This window comes from Ambystoma mexicanum, chromosome 5p, assembly GCF_040938575.1.
Source record: "Ambystoma mexicanum isolate Mex_15411 chromosome 5p, UKY_AmexF1_1, whole genome shotgun sequence".
In the NCBI taxonomy this organism is placed as follows: domain Eukaryota; kingdom Metazoa; phylum Chordata; class Amphibia; order Caudata; family Ambystomatidae; genus Ambystoma; species Ambystoma mexicanum.
In genome coordinates, this window is record NC_090930.1 from 726053609 (window position 1) to 726069427 (window position 15819).

The 15819-nt window shown below is 43.2% G+C and overlaps 1 protein-coding gene across 7 annotated transcripts in view; it reads left to right on the forward strand.

The window, feature by feature from the left end:
* The window catches only part of SLC25A14 (solute carrier family 25 member 14), a 534240-nt gene extending 518835 nt beyond the window's left edge, over nt 1–15405 (forward strand). For all 7 annotated transcript variants that reach the window (XM_069613100.1, XM_069613102.1, XM_069613103.1 and 4 more), the window contains 2 exons: nt 6557–6637; nt 12120–15405. In XM_069613100.1, the coding sequence (XP_069469201.1) occupies nt 6557–6637; nt 12120–12161 (123 nt within the window). In that variant the 3' untranslated portion in view covers nt 12162–15405. The remainder of the gene's footprint in view (nt 1–6556; nt 6638–12119) is intronic.
* The last annotated feature ends 414 nt before the right edge of the window (nt 15406–15819 follow it).

A 15819-nucleotide genomic window follows, 5' to 3' on the forward strand; every position in this document is an offset into this window, starting at 1 on the left:
TCTCAGGTATTCAAGATGACATGTTCAGGGTGGAAGTTAGGGATGGCAGCAACTGTAATTTACATATGGCAATTTAGGATGTAATAGTGACATGATGTGCTTGCTGTGTATGCCATGTATGGAGTTGATTGGATATGCTTAGTGAAATGTGTGCCAAGTGTTATGGAGTGAGAACTGTCTTAACCAACACATGAAGCAAGTAATGTAATGCAGTAAAGATGCAACCAACTGAATTTTCCCCAACTTCAACAGTCCACTCACAGTCTCTCTTTCTCTCTCTTTCTCTTTCTCTCTCTCTCTTTTCAAGGCAGGAAAAAGTCCAGACTACAATATGGCCAAAGAACAAGCAAACCTCTCATGGCAGTCATTTTAGGGGGCTAGCCACATTAAGTAGCCAGACATGGTGAATGTGCACACTAGAAATAACATTAAAATATATTTTCTGCCACCAGCTTCTTTTTAGGCACTTCTAAACGCGACCAATCCCAAGAGTAAAATGCTACGGTGATAGAAACATGTCCCCATTGTACTGCATGTTAAGATGATGTGTGCAATGTTAAAAAGTTACAAACATGTAAAAGTTAAAATGGAGATAGTTTCCCAGCACCAGTAGTCTGAAGGGCTGATCAGTTTTTCCCATAACAGATGAGAAGAAGGGAAGTGAAGCTGAAGACTTTACTTCCCTTCAAAAAGCTATAAAAGGTAAAAAAAACAAAGCAAAAAGATTGGGGGTCCATGGAAACTATGGAGAGTAAGTTGCCAAAAGAGAAATCTTTCCTAACACTGTGCATAAGGTGTTACAATTCTGCATGTGCCAGACCTTGATGAGCAGAATGCTCTTAGTTTATGTGGGCCACGTGTGTGGAATAGGTATGTTCAAGGACCCTATGTGGGCTAAAAGCTATGGAGCATACGGACCCTCGGATGTCATGACTACACGTGGAAGTGAATCAGGCATGTGTGTGGAATGTATAATGTTAAGGAGGCACCACGGATGGGGCAGTTGTTACGGTGCCTAAGGTTTATAGTCATTGTGATTGCACCTGAAGGTAGGTCACGCATCTTGGTCTTTGTAGTGTTAGGGGAGCTATCCCTGTTAGCGCGATGTGTGTGTGGATGGGGGCTGTTTGTTTGTTTTCGGTAAGGAAGGGCAATATGTTATGTACTTTGCTGTACGGATAGATGTAGGTTTAGAGTGTGAGGTCAGTGTGAATTTTGGAATGTTAGTGCATGTGTGAGAATGCGCTGTCCCTGGCTTTTTACCACTGACAGTTGGAAGGATGTAGCCTGTGTGGTGGGAGCCCGTGGGTTTCTGTCCTGTGTCGTAATGCACATATCCAATTCCATAATAAAGGAACTAAGTATGGACTTAACGGCAGTGTCTTGGGGTCACCCTTTATAACAAGAATGAAAGGTAAATTTGGGGTGTGCTGATGGGGGATTCTGCCCCATCTCAAAATTGTTGGGAAGGAGGGTGCAGAGGATGATGGGGATCTGCCCCTGAAAATACGGGGAATCATGAAAAAGGAGGGCGTCTGGAGACCGCGTTCGCAAAAGAATTTGGCAAGGAAGGAGGAGAAAAGCCGCGCCATCCCAGAATGCATGAAAGTGATGGGGAAGCAGGTCTGTGAACTAGCAGGTAATGCAGACAGGATTCCATCAAAACAGGGATTCAGTGAACTGGTCAACAGCCTGACTGGAAAGCCAATGTTTTCGAAACATGTAATGGGAAGAAACACCATAGATCTGTGCAATAAAATATATTTTCTTTAAAGCAGGTATAAAATTAGCGGGATGGAGTCTCTAAGTAAATTCACTGGGCGAGTCAGGTCCCTCAGTTTATATAATGTAAAATCCAATCATGTTCAGTCACGTCCGTCCGTGTCGTCATCCTGAGATTCTGACAGTACAGCTTGTCATGGTGGATGTACGCCACAATCTACCTTGATAAATATAGAGAAAATCAAGATTGTATGGACATTTGCACAGCATTATAAACATAAATATGAACATAACATTGACAACAAAGCTCGGGCAACCCTGTAACCTAAGGGGAGGACCTCCCACCACCTTGCTTAATGTGTAAAATGTGGGGTTCCACCCTAAGTAACCCAGGCTATTCCAGACGTGGACCCCTTGCTCACTGTGCCTTAGAGAGGCACTGCTTCACCTCACTGAGGAGGTCCAGCAATGCAAAACACGTTTCTGGGGTTACTGATGGTACTCTTGTTCAGAGGAGAATTACCTAGCATTTCGGTGCTGACTGCCCTTGTGGGTGCGGCCAGACTGATCTGCAAATGGTTATTTCTCCTTTGTGAAGGGTACAGTGAGGAAAAACGTGGTTGTAGACCCTCCTTATTGGAAGAATTCCATAGAACAGGGTATTTGACCAATGTCAGTTCTCTGTAGATAGGCTCCCACACTGTTAGGCAGAAACCTGTGCAGTTCCCTTAGGGACCACTGCAAAAGGCTTAAGACTACAGGTGTTAGCAGTAAACCCAATTAGTAGCAGTCTGCACCACCCAGATTTACCTGGTAACTGTGGCTGAGCAGTCAGACCTCCCTCAAGAATAGTTAGGCAGTATATAGAGTATACACAATAGGGCTAAAAATACAGTAGCACAAGCAAACACTGACCAGAGCTTTGGTATGAAAGTATATAATTATTTATTTAAAAACACACTTGTAAAATACACTGGCACTAATATGTCAAGCAAGTTCAAACAGTCACTATAAGTATATACACGTCCCTAGTTAAATTATTCGACAAGTCTAAGTTAAGACACCACTTATTTGCAAAACAGAGGTGAGCGCGTAACGTTAGATGGCACTCCAATAATTCAGTTAAAAAGGGAGAGAAGGCAGAGTAAGGAAATAACACAATACCAATACTTTAAAAAAACCACAGCAAGTCAAGAAAGGCAGGGTCTACTGTAGAGAAAAAAGTTCATAGGCTAGGCCCACTCTTGGAGAGAGCAAGGCGGAATGTGCCCAAGATCACACAGTGGATATGCACTAAAAGTCTTTGCAGGAAATTCAAAAATGAGTTGGAATAGTTCAGAAAGGCAAGGTTAACAGGTCTGGGGCCAACCCAGTATAGAGGACAAGGATTTAGGGGACACCTTGAACACTCTGTAGAAAAGGAGGCCAGGCAGGACACAGTACCTTGAATGGGAAGGAAGCTCCAGCCGTGGCAGTTGTTCCTGGCAGTGGTTGCAGCTCGGTGTTCTAGTCAGAGGAAGAAAGGATCTCGTCGTAGAGGAAGTTTGGAGTTGTTGCACTGCCCAGGGATGAAACCAGCCGCAGAGTTCCAGATTAAAAGGTGCGGTCCTTTTATTCGCGGTCAAAAGTGGTGAGCCTGGCTATCCGGCCGCCGGGTTGCTTGGCACGGGCGATTCGACCAAGTAACGCTTCTGGGAGCGAAAGAAGGCAAACTGGTTGTTCCTACCAGCTCAAAGGGGGAGAGACTCTTCAGCTGAAGATCTTCCCTGTCGGAAAGTGGTGAGTTCGTTGCAGCAGGGCTTCACCGGTGGTGTCGTCGGGTTGCAGGTGGGTCAGCTTCTTCCTCATCGGATTCTTAGGTCCTGTGGCGACTTCTGAAGTTCCAGTCCCCAAAGCCCTGCTTTTATGCAGCAAAACCCCCATTCATCAACCTAGCTGTCAATCAAACATGCTAAGTGGTGAGCCGGGCGGCTCACCACTGGGCCAATCATACAAGTGTGCGACTTGAGTTACCAAGGCAACTCAGTCCAGGGTGCCTAATCCCCCCCTCCCACACATCCTGTAGACCCAGACAGTGGCACCACTTTTGGAGGCTTCTGTGCAGAAGCCCGCCAAAAGTGGAACAAAGGGCTCCACTTGGGTTGGAGTTACAGAGGCGAACACGAACACCATTTTAAAACAGAGTCCTGGCAAAAAGACCCAACCGGGGAATAAATATTAAATAAATAACCCGGCGGTATCTTTAACATTGCACCAAAAAAGTGGTGCGTTTAAAATGAATGGGAAAATCCCATAGGAAATATTCCGGTGGAATATTTCGCGTGGTAACCACTGCCACCAGCCAGAAACTCGACAAGGGGGACTGGACAGTGCCCCCTTGAAAAACAGACCCAGGGGCAATCGAATTACCCCTACCAGTACTTCCACAATATTATGGTTTGCACTGGTTCTGTTCACAATTTAGGACTAGTAAAGTCAATGGTGACTTTACATGCCCTGGGAGACAGTAGTCAGTCCCAGGGTATGGAGTCTATGTTTGGGGGCTCACCATGACACCCCTGTGTTACTGCACTGAGGGTGCTGTGTAACACACTTACCAAAAACACATGAAGCCCTATGGAGTACAAGACCCCATAGCCCATAAAACACATTACAAAGTCAAAGGACATTCTCAAATCATGCCTAAGAGTGGGAGAAAGAGTCTCACTCTTAGCAGGAGAATAAAATAAACCCCAAAAATCCAGCAAAGCTGCTGGGGGACTCACTAGGTTTGGGAAATTAGCGTTAACAGAGAATTCTCCCTAACACTCACTCTTGCTTAATCTGTTACCAAAGTGGTCCCACTTTTCCAACTCAAGTTACAGATGGCTCACTTTGGCCTAGGTGGTCTTGGGTAAGCTTGTCTCTGAACTAGTTGCATGCATAAAGTGTATTCCTGGAGGAGGTGGAAAACTAGGAAAAAGCCACACGTTGATAGTTGGATAGGCGACCTCCCATATATTGGCATATTATGAGAAAGTAATGTACACAAGACAAGATAGAAAATACGAAGGAATGTGGGCATCATTCACTGACCTGTATGGATAAGATGAACCATGGAAGTAACTCTTGGAGGGTATTTATTAATTTACATTACTTGAATTGAGAAGTTAAATAAAAATGCACTGGGAAACTACCATTAGAACGGAGAAGTGTTGTGGATCTGTGGATGCTTTTATTTTCTCTTTTCTTTTTCGTCTTTTTGTTGTTATTTATGTTAGATAATTGCATAGATATATCGCCCATGTGGTGACAGTACTTTAATTGTTCTGCAGCTAGCTAGTTTATTGTTGCATTCAATGGACCCTAGTTGGTTTATTAGGATGTATTAAGTATTATAATAGGAACAATCCAAGCTGTGCAACAGAAGGCAGTCACTTTGTATATGAAAATTATAAACAAAGAAAAAATAAAGTGTATTCCCAAAAGACTAGAAGGCTGTAATGCTGCATTTCCTTTGTTACATACCATTCGGCTGTGTTTTGGCAAAATGGCCATTTGCAATCTGGCCTAGGGCCTGTTCTGCTAGATGGGGTTGTTTGGCCAAAGTTTCTTTGACCGGGCTGCAAAAATATCAGCCTTATTGCTTGATGCTAATGTTCATTATACAGAGTCCTAGTCTTCTACATTACAGCCCCTACAAGGATACATTTGTACCTCCTCAAAGGCTCTCTAAACTACCCATCCCAACCTGCACTTGGAGAAATGGGCCTATTTTCATCCGTCCTTGCTCCGTGTTTGATGTTTTTTTTAAAGGCTCCTCCCTCCCTTCCGACAGGCTTCTTTACCAAACCGACCTCCGACGAGGGAAGGGGGCAGTTACGGAGGGAAGCGAGGACTGTGACGAGGAAGAGTGTAGGACTAGTAGTTGTATTGAAGATTACCAGTATGCAATCGGGCCATTACCCCATCTGTCTTCCTTGCCACAGTCGTTGCACGCATGAGTGATGTATTGCACACCTCTTCCTTGAACCAGGAAAGACAACACTGCTGGACCAATGTTCCCTGAATGTCCATCTTTCACCAACAGTTTAGAGTGCTTCATGAATGTTGTAGGGGCTGCCCACTTGGCTTCTTGACAGATCTCCCGTATGGAAGCCCCAGAGTTCTTCGCATGATTCCACCACTCTCTGGACCTGCCCTGTATTGGGGAGGGAATTGAAGACTCTTCCAAGGCAGATGAGGTGGAAATTGCTAGGTTGATCCACTTTAGGTTGCGGGAGATGTGCGAGCACCCTGTTTGTCTGAACCGAATTATATAAAGAATGGAGGGTGTTATGGTCAAGATATATCGCCAGTGGCCTTGCCACATCCAGCGAGTGTGGGTCTGAACCCATTGATCCTTCGGGCGACACTGGGAGAACAATGTTCTGAGCATCATGAAAGGCTGAAACCAGCGTGGTTCTGAAAGACTGGTAGTCGGAAGACCAGCTGGTCTGAAAGGAAGATTGGTGAAACGTAATGTTACAAACCGTAAATAACTGTTATTTGTTTATTATTAAGTAAACCATGAATAAACCTAAATCATACTTCGTCTGCACTGGCAGTGGTTGCATTGGTGGCAGTGTTTCTTTGCCCAGATGGGCGATGCTAAGCCCTATTAGGTGTCCAACATGAGACACTGCCTCTGTCATTCAAAGCCGTTCTTTCAAATGAATTCAACGTGTTTGCCCTGTTCTTGCTGTAGCTTAAGTGCTTTTGTTATTTATTAAATATATTCTGCGTGTTACGCCTCCATCAAGTAGCAAATTATGACCATCAATAATGCAATTGTTTGTTTTTCATCTTTCCACAGACCTGGAAGAGTGAGGGGTTCTTTGCACTGTATAAAGGATTTTGGCCAAATTGGTTGCGGCTAGGTCCATGGAATATCATTGTATCCTTACAGTGCTATGATTGGTGCAAATGTATTAAATGGGCGTTATCAATTTTGTGAAAGCACTGCAAGTGAGTGTAGTGTCAGAATGGTAAATGGAAGTGCCAAGGAATTAGGAAGTGACTGTTCTAAGAAGTCACCTTGTGGCTATATGTCCCTGAGGGAATTCAGGTGGTGAATGTATCGTGGGTATATCCAGATGCTTAGATGTTCATGATGGCCATCATGTAATGTCAGTTTGGATACATATGCTCCTAACGTGTTTCTGGAGATTTAGTGCATACGAGCACTGCGGCCCACATGAAGCTTTGAATGGGCAAATAAAATACTTGTATGACTGCTGCCAGTCAAGGCTGTGTTCTCCTTTTAGAAAACCGAGGAAAGATTTTGCACTGTATTTTTCGCCTTGTATGATGCACTTTATTGCAGTAATCTAGATGAGTCATCTCTCTGGGCAGCCACCACCTCTTCAATGCATACATTCTTTTAGCAGTAGCGTGTTTCTTCCCACTCTGCCAAAATGTGGCCCATTTAGGAATTGTTGAGCTACTCCCCGATACCCCCCATTATGTAGAGTAGATCTATTTCTGGGCTTCAATGCTCTGTTGCCAAGCATAACTGGTCTGTCTAGAGAGCTGGTGTTGAGTGAGTATCCTTAGTGGGGGAGTAACCATGGCACAGTCATCCATACCAAGGTTAGACCAATGCACCATTTGTAACCCTCTTAACGTGATTGGTCCGAATTAAAAGCAGTAGAGGCTCTGTCCTACCTATCACATGAGAAGGTTCGGGGCTTCCAATCACTTGCTCCACTTTATCAGCCTTCAGTGTCTAGAAAAGTAAGAAGAATGTTGAAAATTTGGGGCATGTTGACATCCTGCGTTTACCTTCTGCCCCATGCAAGACTTCCCGTGTGGGCATTTCAGCAATGGCGCAGTTCAGAATGGCCCACAATGGACTTGGAAAATGCATTGTTAGTAACACAACAGGTTCTGCAATGATGTGATATCGTATTTTATTTGTATTGCTCTCGTACAAAAAACAACGATCTTACTAGGCCCAGTGACATTGAGAATGCGCAAGTGCATGGGAGAAGGAAAGGGGAAAGGTGCATGGAATGGGGGAGAAGTGGAAAGGAAAAACAGATAAATCATTTAAAAAAAATAATAATAAAGACAACAAAACAGTGGTAATGCAGCCAGCAAGTGATGGGATGAGGCAAAAGGCAGGGTATGTCTGATAAGTGCTGGAAAAAAGGGTAGGGGGTACTGTATGATTACAGATACAGACCCCAGTGCAGGGATTGCCCGGAAGCAGTGCAGGTGGGTGGCAGGGTTAGCAGATTCCTTGGCCCGGAAGACCAAGGGTAGGCCAGGTGCACCGTGCTGAGAGAGAAAAGATCAGCAGGGGAGAGGAGGAGCAAAGGCAGAAGAAAAGATGAAGGTCTTGAGGTGCTTCCCGAACCATAGATGCTTCTCCTCAGGTTTGAGTGGCAGGGAGGCTGTTCCAGAGGGAGGCCCCAGCCGAAGACCGAGATCTACCCCCAGCTTGTTTCTTTGAAAAACAAAAGACCCTGAGGGAGTTAGAGGAGCGAAGAGCTCGAGTGGGGAGGTATTTACAGAGGGATAGCTGAAGGTATTTTGGACCCAGGCCCCAGAAAGCCTTGTGGGCAATACAGAGGGTTTTGAATGTAATCCTTGCGTCCACTGGGAGCCAGTGAAGAGATTTCAGGGCTGGAGAGATACGATCCCCAGGGCTTGAGGCCAAGGACAAGTCTAGCTGCCCTGTCCTGTTCTGGATGAGTTGTAAAGGGCGGAGAGTAGAGGCAGGTAGATTTAGAAAGCGGCTGTTGCAATAGTTCAATTTGGGAAGAACCAGGGCTCAGGAGACAGCTTCTGGGGGAAGAAGAGGAAAGGCAGAGTACCTACCTCTGAGGAGGTGCAGTAGGAAGTTTGATTTTTTAGAGACATCAGAGATGTGGGCAGGGAAGGAAAGTGGGGAATCAAAGATGACACCGATGTTATTTGCCACGCAGGTAGGGAGTAGGAGGAGGGCCAAGGGGGCCGGCCAGAGAGTGAGGGGAAAGGAGGGTGAAGGTGTGCCGATGAGGAGGAACTCTGTCTTGCTGGCATTCAGGCAGAGATGTATACTTGTGTAACGCCACAAACATGTTAAAGGGGCAATGATTCATAAGTTGATCTGTGGATTTGGCCATATCAACATTTGCCTCACTCTAAGCACACCTTCACCACGTCACATCTCATAGGAGGTGGACAACAGGGGAAACACACCAATGTGTTAAAACTCAAAGCAGTGCAAAAAGCGTTAAAAAGCCTCCAAACACAAATTCAAAACAAGTGTCTTCATAAAGACAACTAACACTACAGCAATTTTTCATCAAAGCAAACAGGATGGCACGCTCACTGACACAATCCGGGATTTGGCACTGCGGATCCACGGGAACATATGGCTGCAAGCACCACATCTTCCAAGGGTGGATTATTGTCTGGCAGACCTCTTCATCAGAAGTGTAGAGTATGATTGGTAGCTAGACACAAAAGCCCTCACACTTATTTTAGCCAAATGGGGCACTTTCATTTATTTGCAACAAGTATACATATCACAGCTTTACCTCCAGGTACGTAGAGGAGGGGTCCCTAGGCAATTCTCTATGGATGCCATTGTCGGGGATATTCGGGGATATTTTCCACCGCGCTCCCACCTCCCTCCCCCGAACCTCGAATCCACAAAGTACAACACTAGAGCATGACACTAATCCTGAGAGTATCAGCATGGGCATGACAGGCCTGGTTCCTCCACCTACTGTGCAAGGTGCTTCAGCCTTTCATCAAGATACCCCCAGTGGATATGCTAGCACAATAGCATCAATGAATAACCCATCCCAATCCTTGCTAACTAACCTTTTCAGCCTGGTGCCTGAGGTCATAGTTGGCAACTTAAATCTCCCAACAAAGTGCATGGAAATCCTCAAGGAGGCTCAGAAACCCAACACTCATGTTACTTAAAGAGGTAGAAAATGCTTATCTGGTGTGGAAAATGTAAGGTCAATTCTTTGGATAGCACATCTAAAGACATTGTGCCAGACCTGCTGTTCTTTTTAGACCCTTTCACAGAAACACTCACAGCCACTCCAATGGCTCATTCCACCAGAAAAACAGGAGCTGTACTCGCTTTCCCGGTGAACATTCGGCTAGACATTATTTACAAGGAGGCAATGTGGAGTTCAGTGAACACCTTTACACAAGTGTTGGATAGATAGACACCCTAGAGCGAATTCCCAGGAGGATAGAGAAATTGGTTTTCTGCTGTGTATCAGCTTTCCTACTCCTAAACACAAACACTGCTTGTTCGTGTATGCTAAGCATGCAAGTCTAAACTGACTCGCAAACCCCAGAAGGCAAACATTACTTACGAAGTAGTAGTCTTTTATTTTTTTATTTTTTTTGCTTGTATAGGATTAGTTACATGCGCCACCCATTTTCCCCTTTGTAAGCATGACTTAAAACGCTTTGCTCCATTAAAACCTGCTATCCATCCAAAACATTGATAGCAAATAAACAATCTGTGGTTGAAAAGCACCAAGCATTGTTAAAGCCTACAGAGGTAAGAGAGTGACGGGAAACTCTCCCTGTTGACTCTTACTTTTACTTGTGAATTAACTTGTAATACTCTGGACCATCCACTAAATGGCGGACTATGAAAAGCATACTACTCTAAACGGATACAGGCGAGTGACTATTACTGGGTAAGTAATGGATGTTATGGTTGCAGCCCAAACACCCAAAACGTATCCAGTTATGGTTTCTAAAGGAACCATACCTGATCATCAGCAATGTAAAACGGCCATAACTGAACCGTGGCTATGCACTGCTAGTGACTTATGACTTCTCTCCATATGGCGATCCTGATAGGAAAAAATGTCCCTGCAAAAATGTCTCCTGACAAAAAAGTAGCTGTTTTTTGCAGAGACATTATTACATTGAACATGCAGGGCACACCCTTTCAACCCCCAAATTGTGTTTTTAAAAAAAGGTTTGAGTGCAGGGGACATCCCCGCAACCCATCCCCATACATAGTGTCGCCATATAAAATGTCGCCAATGACTTTTCCCGGCAACATTATGTATGGGGACATTATTACCTGATAAGCAAATATGATTACTGTACAGTTGTTACATTGTATAGTTTCTTTTTTCCCTCACATTAAATTTAAACTGACCCTAAACAGTTTAGAGTAGTACTCATTGTTTTCCCCTTTACCTCCATGTGGTTGAGGAGGCCCTGGTGGAAGTGGGTTTAAGAGCATGTGAATGTTTGTGTAAATCGGTGCCATCGTGAGCAATGACTGGCGGTGGATGTTTTTTCGATGATTGTGGCACACTTATCGTTCCCCCAAACAACCCTAGATTTTGTCTACATCGGATACTGGTGGAATGCAAATGTTGGGACCAGCCCTGTAACTTTGCCACCACTTTACAAAGCCAACAAATACTTTACAAATTGTGTTTTTTTTTATTTTTGGAAAGTTTCATGACCATTGCTGAAAGGACACGAAAGCTAAAAGTTGCCCAAAAAAGCCTCATCATAACAGAGTCTCTATCACTGACTAATGTGATATCGCTATACAATCTTTATTACTTTTTCATTTGGCAAAACCAATATTCTTATAGTCAAAACATATCCAAAATTGATATTATTATTACTAGTTTTCTATTCTGCATCAGCGTGTAATATCAAGATGCGTACACCAATAATCTATCTGCATACAGGCATTTTTTAATACCCACAAGAGTTTCTGTCCAGGACCCAGTACCCTCCCGAGCTGCTCAGTGTCTTGGTTGCCATAGACAACACAAACAGACCACTTCTATCTGTGGGTCTGCTGGAGCAATTGATGTAAGAACAATTCCAGCATTGCTTGTGATTCAACTGAATTTCATATAAGTCCTGGCAAGGGCTCACTTGGTAAGTTGAGGTCATGCCCTGCTCGCGTCACCCTTTCATTCATATCACAGAGGTCAGAAGAGGGCGTCAAGCCCTGATAGTCAATATCTTTTTCAGAGATGAATCGCGGAGTACTGTGGTATAGTCAGTGGGAAATGGGTTATTTGAAGGTATGCAAACCATGAATGGAATTATTACTTTTAGGGGTTTTGAATGTATTGCCTATACTCAGAAGAAGTCCATGTTATGGCCAGAGTGTGGCTGCAAGGTAGGAGTATAGTGTCTTTGAGCGTTGAAAGTGTTGCTCATTTGAATGGTCGGTGTTTCTTACCCCTTTGTCATTGAAGAGATCTTAAAAAGGTTGGTTGTTCGAGCAAGATGGACGGGGTAATGGTCTAGGACGTGGGGTTGGCGGTGTATGTATGCATTATCTGATGAGTGTAATTGTGCAGTATATTATGATGCTTAACTTGTGTAATTTGTAGTGCACAGTTCATTTTCCTTGACTCTGCACTCAGTTTTTTATCACGTATGAACAACTAAAAAGGATTCCTGTATAACAATTTCTGTTCTCATATTTAACTTGTATTCTCTGGCTTTACATCATGGCAACATTGTACAAAAACTTAAATTTGACATGGACCCCCTCGGCTACAGTTGAACACGTCTTGTTGGGGAGTCCTAAAAGCGAGCCACCATTGGGGGAGATGCATAGAGCCTGTCTGGTTGTGTGTACTGTGGACCAGTGCAGTCCTTGGGGAGACCTGAGACTGCCAGAAATCCTGCTCTGGCTCTCCGGCATATTGAATCTTTCCAAACGGGAAAGTGCTGGCATTACTCTTGCTGCGTGAGCTAGTATCTTCTATGAAGGTGCATCTTTTAATATGGCCTTAAATTATGACAATACTGAATAATTGTAATGTGCATCTTATTGCGTGCGTGTGTGTGTGAGATAAATATACATATTTTCTTCCAAGGCGATTACTGTTGCCGATAAATTGATACTAGAAGCAGTTGATGTGCATCCCATGAAAGGCTATGCCAAAATGCAGCTAATTATCAACTCCTCCTACTCTGAAGGCATAATGTTGAGGGAGGTCCCCCAATCTCGGAGATGGACCTTCTTGCTGAATTCCTTAAACAAGCGTGTTGGAGCCCGTATACTCCTATCGATTTCCCCCCACGTGATTTTTAGTGTGTCTGGTGGTTGTGCTCTGCTCTTATTCATACGTTTTGTTTGTTTTGACTTTGCTGCTAACTGACGACAATCTTTTTGGTACAAGAAATTATTTTAATGACATGCAAACGTTCTGTCTTTTGGGGTAGCATTTTTGCAAGGACTGTAGATGGACTGAGGAAGAAAAGAGCACATTCTTAGTAGCCAAGTTATGTCTACTCGAGATGCTAGCCTGAAATCAGTAATGGGAAAAGTTTCGAGCTGCTCTTCCTCCCCCTCACCAAACGGAAGTTCTCATCACAGAATTGTCATGATTTCGAAATACTAAACGGGAAGAAACTCTGGTTATGGTTGGCACTCTAAATATGATACTTTAACATATACAACATTGTTTTAGACATTTGTTTAAGTGGGTTACCATTAGCAGTCCATGTACTGGTAAAATCAAATTAATGTTTGTTCTGTCGTTTTTAAAATGTTTTTTGTGTAAGAAAACAAACGGGAAACAAATCTATAGGTGTATACATGCTCTATAAGGGAGTCAAACCCTAGCAGCCCTTTTTTCTTAGGCCACTATTCTGAATGCCCACCCCCAGAGAACAAGTGCTACATTGTGAAGTTATAACTGTTGTGAAGAAAAGCGTTGTTGGAGAAACAATCAGTAATTCATATTTAGCACTCCTTCATTGCCCTTTGCCATCTGTAGGGGTTGGGGCGTTAAGTTATTAATATGGGTTGCAATGTATTTTCTTTACAGGGGCATGCAGTTACTTGACCTGCAGTGCCACACCCCCAATTCTCATGCCGTAATCCTAGCGTTACAATCTTAGGATGGCCTCAATGGGCAACCACATACCTCTGGATGAATGGATAGGGGAGGCGTTTGTGGTATTAATGATGAAAAGGAATGTAACAGCAATTCCTCAAATGCTCACCTCACTGTCTTTTTCTTTGGGGAGTCATTGAGCAGTATCAAAGCATAGGACCAGACTGGTTCCTGTACCAATTCAACTTTTTGTGCTCTTAAGCTATTGTGGGGGCTTTGCGGGCATCTTGAACAGCCTTCAAAGAACTCCCTCACACCATAGAGTTAGAATTGACATCTGCAACGTGGAGCAATGTTACCATTTTAAAAAGTTATTATTTTGATATACAGAGAAATCACGCACAAAAGGTCACAGGTAAGACCTTTTTTTATAGCACTTGGAGTATATATTAAGGGATGTGGATTTCTTTTCCAGGTTTTTTTTGCTTGCCGCCTCACTTCAGGGCATAGGAAATGTTTTTTTTTTTTTTAATGGAGTTAGATGACCAGAGGAAAGGTTTCTTTTGTATGTAAAATGTGAAGCAGAAAGGAAGACTACCATTGATCATCTAACCACGCCACCACAGCTGTTTATCAAGGGTTTCCACCCCACATTCGAAGAGCAGATGAGGTTATGGAAATGCTGTCTGCTGGCTTAAGAAAGTGGCTTTATTCAATGAGAATTCACAAGCCCACACCTTCTGCTTTATACCTGTGTATGACACCACTGGCCCAGAGCTGCAGGAAGGGTGTTTTGTTGCATTAATTATTGTGGTGGTTTTCTTTTCTACTATACAGGAGAGCAAATATGTACTCCTTTTTTCTTACCAGCTGAACATTGAACATCTTTTTCGTTCTGTGGCAATGACACTGTATATTTTGATAAAGAGGCTGGTGACCTCTGACTGGACCTGTCTCTGGTAATACAGGAATGTTCAGGGGTAGGCCTTTGCATTATATTCACCAACTGTTGCATCCGCCGTGGTGGCTGCCTCTGTTGGGCTTGCTGTAATGTGAATCAATTGTCTTGAAAACATGCAGAATGTTATTGTGTAAATATGGGGCTCCGCATCTGAGCGTGAAACTGCGGGCATGCATGAAAACCCCAAATTGCATCATGAAAAAAAGCATGGCACGTGCCTGTAAAAGACAAAATGGAGCTAATGAGTTAAAGAAGTGAGATATTGTTGAATAGAAGAACAAACCATGACAATGGCATGTACCGTTCCATATCTACATTCTGTACACAATAACATTGCTACTGGCACCATTACAGCTCAAGGCTATCAGGCTACTCATGGGAAATGATAGCATTTGAAAATGATCACACTTCCAAGAGATTCATGCACACCTGCAACCCAGATGAAAAGATCCAAACTGAATTCTGCCAAAGTACATGTATATGTTTATAAGAGCCCAACAGTGATGAATAGATTTGTAAAGGCTTTGTTGTACTGCTACTTTAAGTAGAAATCTGGTATATTTCCAGAAAAGAGCTAGGTCACTTTAATCAATCAAAAATATTATTTTACATGAATGTTTGAAAATTAAATTGAATAGAGGTCAATAATACAAGAATTTGAGAAGAAATTGTTAAATATTCTTATTTCTCAAGGGCCCATATCTTCTTAGCCATCACTGGTTGTAAATCAAATAGTGGAAGAAAATGTTACAGTAGTTCACAGCAGGTTTGTAAATTTATTTATATATTCAAGAGTTGTAATTGTTTGTACTTTGCGTGTATAAAAGCTGTCCCACTGCTGAATAGGAGCATACAACGAGTTCTGCATACATGTACAAATAAACAAGTACAACATGACAAGCATGGCTGTGGTTGATTGTTTCAAATTTGGGAATTTCAGTTGAGTGATACCACTTACTGGGCAAGTGTGGGTAAACGACTGCTAATCATGTGACACCGTTTTGTAGATTTTAATATATAGTTCATATTTTATTGTTAAATAGTTTGGACAAGAACTTGGTATTTGACATCCTGGAACTAACTCAGCTAAAGATGGTTGTAATAAGCTCAGAGATTCTCTCTAGTTAATGGCAGTTAGACTTTATTTTACAACAGAAATTCACCTTTGAGGTTGACTAGTGCAATTTTGCCTGTGTGTAGCTGTGTTGGACATTAAAAAGGTTTAACACCAGTAGCCTGGTGCCTTTCTGGTGATGTCTCACCATGCGCTGGCTGATGCTTACGGTAAAGCTAGTGTTAAGGTGACAATCCTTT